At 46.0% G+C, this 9003-nt stretch overlaps 1 protein-coding gene across 1 annotated transcript in view; it reads right to left on the bottom strand.

Moving 5' to 3' along the window:
• Nucleotides 1-1049: 1049 nt before the first annotated feature.
• Nucleotides 1050-9003, bottom strand: part of HEBP1 (heme binding protein 1) — a 9999-nt gene continuing 2045 nt past the window's right edge. The window contains exons 4-5 of the mRNA XM_017737932.1: nucleotides 8868-9003; nucleotides 1050-7610 (exon numbers count right to left, since the gene is read on the bottom strand). The exon at nucleotides 8868-9003 is cut by the window's right edge and continues 7 nt beyond it. Of these exons, the coding sequence (XP_017593421.1) occupies nucleotides 7439-7610; nucleotides 8868-9003 (308 nt within the window). The 3' untranslated portion in view covers nucleotides 1050-7438. The remainder of the gene's footprint in view (nucleotides 7611-8867) is intronic.

The raw sequence follows: 9003 nt of genomic DNA, 5'->3' as shown, positions 1-9003 counted from the left end.
TGATACAAACCATGCCTGCACCTGAGAGGCAAACTGAGGAACAGGGCACTGCCTACCTCACATGTGAGCAGTGCCACTGCCATGCCCGGTGAGATGGGAGAGGTGCAGCATGAAGCTACACAGGGGTCAACACACGAGCAGATCAACAAATACACCTGGGAGGAACAAAACCACACCTGGGCACCCTGTGTGCTCGAACCTGCACCCATTTTTTCCATCTCTATTTGCTCCAAGCCCTGTTACCTCATTTGGATCAAAACAGGACTGCCTTTACCATTTTGAAATCATCTGGGCAGGTTTCCAACTGGAGGGTGTTTTAGACCAGGTTCCCAAGACACAGTATCTCATAAAATCCTAAAATTGTAATTTCTGTTTCCCTCCCTGCCTTGGGACAGGAAGGAGTGCTCAGAACAGTCTCAGCTGCCCTTTGTGCCTCAGGATTTTGCCCCTCCAGGGAAGCAGCGCCAAAGATGTCTTCGAAGGAAGAGCATTGCTGTCCACAAAGGCATATACCAGAGTATTGTGTAAAGCAGATGGCAACACAGCGGGAGAAGAGTCAGGCAGGGAATTTCCAGGGAGATCTTTGTTCCTTGGGCCCTGCCGTAGGGAGGAGACATAGTCTGTCTCAAGGCAGGGCTGGAGAAGCTGGGAGGAATCTCCAGTTCCTCTTCTGTGATTAACTGTGCTGCAGCCATCACGGCATAAGCCCTATTGAAAGGGGCTCATCAGTCTCCCTGCCAACCTCCACCAAGGCAAAGGGCCAGTGCGGGAGGTACGGGGCACCAAAGACACTGCGTTCAACCAACCCACCCTAACACCGCCCTCCCCCAAGACAGCACAACCAAGGCATCAACCTTCTCCTTCCTACACCTCCACAGGAGTTCTTCTTCCCCTCCAGCCTGGGTTTCCCACACATAGGTATTGGCGTGCAGGTGTGTCATGGTTTAACCCCAGCCAGCAATGAAGCATCACACAGCTGCTCGCTGACTCACCCACCCTGGTGGGATGGGGAAGAGAAGCAGAAGAATTAAAGTGAGAAAACTTGTGGGTTGAGATAGAGACAGTTTAATAGGTAAAGCAAAAGTCACGTATGCAGACAAAGCAAAGCAACTAATTAATTCACCACTTGCTATGTGCAGGTAGGAGTTTCAGCCATCTCCAGGACACCAGGGTTTCATCACATGGAACAGTTCCTTGGCAAGAAAAATGACATCACTCTGAACATCCCCCTTCCATTCTTCCCCCCACTTTATATGCTGTGTGGCACCATATGGAATGGAGTATCAGCTGGGGTCAGTTGTCCCAGCTGTCTCCCCTCCCAGCTTCTTGTGCACCCCTGCCCTACGTGCAACAAGAAGCAGAGAAGACCTTGGCTCTGTGTAAGCACTGCTCAGCAATCGCAAAAACATCCTTGTATTATCAATGCTGTTTCCAGCACAAATCTAAAACACAGCCCCACACCAGCTACTATGAAGAAAATGAACTCTATCCCTGCCAAACACACATAAAGTGGAAGCAAGGTACTGGCAAATGAGAGGCATGGTAATTACCCCAAAGAAACACCACTGAAGTAACCATCCCCTTGAAAGTGCCCCGACTAAATACTACTACAGCTCATGAAAGGTACTTCAATGAGCCAACACATGTTGATTTGGAAAGATGTTCCTTCACAAAGCTGAGTCATAAAGAAGATTGCAAAGGTCTACAATCAGTGATTAAACAGCTAGAAAGATCTACCAGCAGGGGAGAGCCCAAAATTGTCGTGCTGTACACTACTTTTTATTTCAATGCTTTGCTTTAAGTAAAAGGCTTCATTTATTTCATTTGTCTGGGTACAATGCATTTCAAATTTCAGATCTCCTCTTACTCACAGCAGCATTCAATTCTGTTGATCTTGTACTTCATCAGTTGTGTGGGAAGGTGTCCTAACTTTTTGTCTAATCAGAGAATTCACTTCAATTGCTTCTTTGGACTCCAATTAAGAAAGGCCTTAAATTAAACACTAGGGATATAAGAAAAAGTGAGTAAGATTGGAAAACATTGGAAAACATTGGAAAAACACTCAAGGGAGAATAGTTGCCATGGCAATCCTCTGTTTTCATGTGCTGAAGAAGACACATCCCAAACATGAACGTCTCTTAGAGCCCACCTAACTTCCAAGTCCAGGCATGGGCAGGGTGGGTGGTGCAGCTGTCCACATGGCACAGGCTGGGCTCTGCTGTCCCACCACAAGGAGCCCCAGAGTCAGGTCACACTGCCAGTGTCACATTGCACAACCCAAGGTCACTCAAGTCACAATGCAGATCAGGGTGCTGCAGCACATGGTATATTTCAGGATGTGGTTTCTGGGATCTTTCACTTCCACTGGTACTTTTAAAAACCTGCACCTTAGGCTCCTCAATCCAGTTTTCTCACAGGGACTGCACAGAAGATACGTCTCAGATTTCCCCAGGACCTTGATGATCAGTCAGACCTCACACTCAGTCTAAGAACAGTGCAGCTCCTTCCACCCCAGTCACTCAAATTTCTCTTCATGGGAGTGGGCAGCAGTGAGGGGTATTGGAGCGGTATGCACCCAACTCTCACCTAGGTATGGGGTCTGGATGTAGAATTAAGCAGGCAGATTCTCAGGAATGAAGCAGTATTTGCACTGACCCATCTTCTCCAGCAGCTCCCACAGAGGACTAGAAAAAAGGCATCTGCCATGGCTGAAACCTGTCTTGTGCAACGGATTCTGCTGAGAGCAAAGCAGAGATTATGAATGAGCTGACAAAACCAGCCTGCTGTTGGCATAGGCACCAAGCAGAGACAGAGTAGCTACGCTGGAAGTGTTTCATCCATTACTGTCAGAGAAGTCACTTTTACCACTGATCCCGCTCTAATAAATCATGTTGCCAAGCAGTTTTATAGAGGCGTTATACATCCAAAGCTACTTATGGTCCTGTTAAAAGAGATGCATTTCTTTTTAGCTCAGTGTGGCTGAAATGCTGTCACAGAAGAAAGAGAGCTGCTGCTCGGAGCGCTGTTCTAAAAGAGGTATTACTGTAACTACAATAGGGAGGGACGATGTGAGCCAGGAGCCACAATCTTCCTCCTCTGACCCGTCGCCTTGGGGCAGCATTGCAAAACTGAAAATTTGTGACCATAAGCACAATAGCTGCTCACACACTCTTTGCCACAGGGATTGATGAAAATGGGGAAATAATGATGTTACTTCCTCATTCACCATAAAACACTCATCCCCTCAAAGTGACTGGAGTATTATAAGGCTGGCAAGATGTACATGGACAACTTAACCAATTAGCTCTTTTATAAAGGCTGTCGTCTTCTTAATGCAGTGTTAGATATATTTAGGCATGTGTCTACAAAATAAACTATTTCTTTCTGAAGCTAACAAAGCTCTCATTCTAGCAGTCTTGAAACTTCAGTCTGCAAAAGTTCACCCTGTGGCTGCATTCACTCTAGTGAGTTATTCAGTGACTACAGAAGCCAAACAATAGATCACAGTAGCTGGTCTACATACACAGTACTTATACATACATTTATACCCATATGCACGTACATATATATATATATATAAATATATATGGTTTGCCACCGTTAATACCAGCAGGAAAATTCCTTACTAACAAGTGGAGTAGCTTAGCAAGGTTGTATATCCAGCACAGCTAAATCTGCATGGCACGTGTATAGTTATGCTTTTAAATTTGGCTCTGTTTAAACGTAGCCCTTGCCGTGGCCCAATCTACCGCTATCATACCACTGCTTTGCACAGCACTGGGAGGGACCTGCCCAGCTGCTAATAACCAGCAAGGGCACTCCTGTCGCTGGCAGGCAGAGATAATTCCCAAGGCCACTCCCCTGCTGAGGCTGTCCAGCCCAGCCCGAAGCACGGGCAGCTGTGGGGCTGTTGCACTGCGCTGACAAGTGAGGCGATGGGAAAGGGGCCACGGGCAGCAATGCACTCTCTGATGCACAAACCCACCACGTCCCAACAACCCAGCAAGGCGACCTACAACAGCGCTGAGGGGCCTTAGCAAAGAGAAACATCCACCTTTCAGTTTCCCCTGCACTGCCTTCTCAAATCAACACACAACAGGCAACATCATGACGCCCATGAACAACTGAAGAGCACCAAAATCTCTCCATTTCAGCATTCCCTGGAGACAGAAAAGGACATTGCACAGGCACAGAAGAGAAGCAAGGAGTTCTCTATGCAACCTGCTGCACTCTAATCTCTCAGAGAACAAATACTGCAGCGGATGGAGAAAAATTTTGTTTGTTTTAACATCAGTTCAGGAATCAACTGTGTGTAACACAGTGTCTGTGTAACCCATGCTGGCCTTGAGTCAAAATCCAGAATGCACCTCTGACTTCTGGCCCCAGCACAAAGAGGTGGTTGGAAATCCTCCAGTGTCAACAGCGACTCTGGCTGTCCAAACAAACATTCACTTGCAGTGATGGAGGCGTATCAAAAGCTGACTGACCCTGCTGCCTAAGGAGCAGAGAGACAGCCTGCTGGAAACCCTGAGACAAAGAGTATTTCTACCCTTCCATAACCAAGGAAGGACAAAAGGATGCCTTGGATAGTAATTCCACCTTATTTTAGAAAGCATCCTGACAAATGCATGGGATAAAATCTACCTGGGTCCACCAAGCACAATAACAAAAATCCCTCAGCGACATTGTACTAGAGATAGGGAAATATTTAGAGAAGGTCTGAGCCCACAGTTGCACTGTTCCTGTAATCTTGTCTCAGGTATCCACTACTGTCCATCACAGGGACAGGGCACCAAGCTGGATGGACCTCAACGGGACAAAATGTCTAACATTTCTGGATCATACATCGTGTTGAAAATCAGTCATGAGTATTTGCCTGAACATTCATGTGTTCACTGCCTGTGAACCCCAGCCACAGGAACACGTAATTTTCCTCAGGTGAGCAGGCCCCTTGTTTCTACATTAACACAAATACATTGCTCAAAGCCTCTCAACGGCTGGAACAAATGAAGGAGATTACTCCATCACCTCCCATCTCTCACAGTCAGATAATGCAGGGCCACACCAGGATACCTAAAATAGAGATTTATTGGAAAAAGCATTATGACTATTTATAAATGCTGTGACATGATTAGTACCCCAAACACAAAGATAAACTGGCAACCTACAGTCTAGCAAATCAACAACTCCCACTGAGCTCACAAAGTCAGTGATCAGCACAGAAGTTGTAAATCACAATATTATGTTTGAAATAAATAATTTCAAAACTGCAGAAAATACGGACAAAACCCTGGCATCTTTGTGTGTACAAAAAAGCCAATTCAGTTTGCATATGGCTTTGGCATCATTTAACAATGTTTATGAAATTCTATCCTGCCTGCCTGATGCAAAAGGCCAGTAGCAGGGCTGCACAGGCAGAGCCTACAGATGTTTGCTCTCACTGTTGGGTCTGAAGCTCTGACTCTCTGTTCAGAGTGTATGAATTTTATAAAAGAACCCCACCATGCTGCTGAGATGTGCAGCTCTGTATATACCAGGTTTATTATTGGCATCCCTAACACCTGAGATTTCACAAGATAAATTTTGAGACATTTCAAGGTTTTGATCATTGAAGGACATTCACCACAGGTCACCAGACTGTATCCAAAAGTTCCAAAAAGAACCTGGGAAGGCTGGACAACACTGTGCTCCTCCATTTCTCACCCATACAGGTTAAAAAAATCTGGGACATGAACAGTCCCTTTGGACTCAGGTACAAGCTTAATCGGGCATTTGCCACTTCAAAAATTCCTTCAAAAGCCTTATTCTTTGTTTGTCTTGATTTCTCTTTTGATTCTTCTTCCCCTGCACTGCAGTCACTAACCACAGCCAATAGCTTTCCCTTGTTGTTGTTGTTTGTTTGTTGCTTAATTAAATGATATCTGCTCTTTTTACCCATCCTGAACTAGCTGCTCTTGCACACAGGGACTGAAACTCTCCTGAAGTCCACAGCAAAGCTCTTACCTTGCTCAGCAAGAGAGAAAAGGAAAGTGCATCAAAACCTCAGGTTTTCTGCTTTTACTGCTGAGCTTTGTTCTCAGAAAGCAGGCGCACGTGCAACAGCTTGACCAGCCAGAAGCCAAGATGCCATCTGACAAACTTCTCTTTCAGCTCCAGGGGAAAATGGCTTTTGGAAAGCACCTGAAGGACTGGGGCACTTCACCACCAGAGGACCACACCTCTTTTAGTGCAAGTACCCAAGTATACAGGCACCCACAGTAGCATGGTGTGTGATCGTTCCCCCTGCGGGCATTCTGCTGTCTCCCTGGCAGAGCCAGCCAAAATGCTGGTTTGATGCCTGACATATTTCAACATTGCCACTCTTCCTGAAACATGACCCACACTTGCTACTGTATTTGAAGTTTTTGAAAGGCTACTCAATATTTGACCCAAGTCCCTGCTTCCCAGAACACCCATGTTTTCCTTTTCCTCCTCTAAAGAAAACAGGTGGTCTGAGTAGCCCTTCAAAAACTGACACCTCTTAAGAAGTTTTTTAGGTTGGCACCCATGGTAGTTTCACTATATGTTCACCATTCTTCAAATGCACCCTCAGATCACAAGTAATAAGCATCTGCCTTCTTCCCAGCCTTGCATTTCTCTAATTCAATTAGATAACCACACATATTTCTGCTTTGGCCCTTGTATAGGCTAGTTTTAAAGAAATGTTACACAAAAGTAATAGGAAGGTGAGGAAATGATCTTGAGGTCTCCAGGTCCCATTGTCCAGCTGCTAGCTGAGATCGAGACATAAAACATGCCAAAACATCCCTCCTCAAACAGAAGAAAGCTGCAAACAGAACCTGGACCTTTCTCTAAATGACATTTCTCAGATGACAGAAGCGCTGATCTTCTGCAGGCTCTGAATTAATGTAAAGGATATTATTTTCACTATGCTGTGTTGGCAGCAATGCCCGTGTCCCTTTAGACTGTTTGTGGAATGGCAAAGATAAAAGCAGCATTTTACAGCTGCAGCAAACTGAAGGAGATAAAAAAGTCTCTGTATGCACTTTTGTCATGTTTCCCTGTCCGGCTCAGGTGAGACTAATAGTCTGCCTCCACTTGGACGTGACTCCTGTCAGGCACCAGTCAATTAAGTACTTTTGGCTTTCTCAGCACTGAACTCTGGAAGCACAAAGGAGATAAAAACAAACCACGGTGAGATCAAGAGAGTCTATGTGGCTGAGGACCTGGTCTGGAACAAAGGAGCAGGACTGTCGGGAGGGTCAGCAAGTGTTCTTCTAAAATGACTTTTATGGCCCATAAAAGACTAAGCCATAGGCATGGAGAAAGGTAGTGATAGCTTTTCGCCTCTGCTGAATTATTAGTTTATTTTAAAGAGGACAGGGACATAGTGTGGGGAGGTTATCAGTGCAAGGCAGCACCACGGGGAGCCAGATGTTCACTCCTTCACAAACCAGACCTCATTGCGGCGTCCGTAAGGCTTCATAGGAGGGTCATAACCATTACACAAGTAGAAATCCTTGCGGTATGCAGCATCACTCCCCAGAGCAGCCTTCAGCTTGGCAGCATAGCTCACGTAATCTGCCTCTTTGGCATAGCCACCAAACTGCCTGCAAAGAAACCAGAGAGGTGTTTCACAGTCCCGGCAAAGCACAGAAAGGAAGAGAGAGAGAACAATAGATAGCCACAGTATATTTAGACATGTATTTCGATCCAGGTCCTGCCAACACGCACTCATGCATGCACTGTTCATTGTGAACCAGCACACTTCATCTGTGACAGATGAAGTCTCATGGGTGACACAGCCAAGGTGCAATCATCCTTTGGCAGACCCCAAAGGGATCCCCCCAAACAGCCCCATGTATGTCAGCCAGCAGAATGGCCCTGCCCTGTGAATCAACACCGTATCAGAGAAACAACTTTGTAAAACACAAGGTTATCTCCAAATCAGCCCAGCCCATAGTCCTCACTAATGCTGTCAACAACCATGTTCACTGTGGTGTGACCAACCATCTGCTGGAAGCCAGATCACGAAGGAAAGCCAGACTCTAGCTAGCCCAAGAAAAAGGGGAGGTAGGAACAGACAATTGGAAATTACAGAACATGATGCTGTTTAAAAGGGGTGGGCTGAAATGGGTCTGGTTTATGTCGACCTCCCACCAACAGGAACTGTTTCCACATCAGCCTGCACCTCACCACCCTCCCTCAGGGCTGACATTTCAGACAAAACAGGCTGATACTGCAGAAGTGGCCCATGCCCAGAGCAAAGGCCAAGCAGCAGCCGGAGGCAAGAAAGAAGCTAGTTAAGAGTCAGCCAGAACAGTTCAAGAAAGTAGGCAGGGGAACCTCCAAGGGGTAAAGACAAGGTGAAGAGCTTATTGCTGTTGTGATGCTAGTTTGAGTCCAGGCTGTCAGTCAACAGCCGAAAACATTCAAAGGTGATTTGAAGCAATGCAATGGCTGCTTGTTTCCATGGTGGGGTCTGGTATGAGTCCATCTGAATGAGGCTTCAGCTGACAGTTTGATGTGAACCACACCAAAGAACATTCTTAATGACTACAAACAATCTGCAGCCAAGAAAGTGGGAAAAACAATAGATTCATACAATAGAAATGGCATCTTTCGAGGCTAGCCTCCACACTTGTTTACCCAGTGGAAAAAAAAATCCATATTCCAAATCAGTGCAGCATGATCAAGGGTAAGAAATGACATAAAATGCCTGTCTTCAGTCTAGACATACCCCTCCATCTCCTTCTACCACATGCACCTCTTGTCCAGCAAGCCACCTGGTAAAACAAACACTGCTCTTCAGAGCACCCTAAAGACCTCAGCACTTGGGACTGGACATCCCAGGATGCATTCCTTACGTGGAATAAATGGTCATCCCCTCTCTTTCTTCAATCTTAATGCTTTCATCGGTAGGACAAGGTGGGTTGGCTTGAAACTGGCTCGGGATCCGCAGAGAGACTTTCACCTTCTGCTGAAAGGAGCCATCTTCAGCAG

The sequence above is a fragment of the Corvus brachyrhynchos genome, unplaced genomic scaffold (assembly GCF_000691975.1).
Source record: "Corvus brachyrhynchos isolate BGI_N302 unplaced genomic scaffold, ASM69197v1 scaffold56, whole genome shotgun sequence".
Lineage (NCBI taxonomy): Eukaryota > Metazoa > Chordata > Aves > Passeriformes > Corvidae > Corvus > Corvus brachyrhynchos.
Note: the sequence above shows the minus strand (reverse complement) of the source record. Positions and strands in the feature narration are given on the sequence as shown.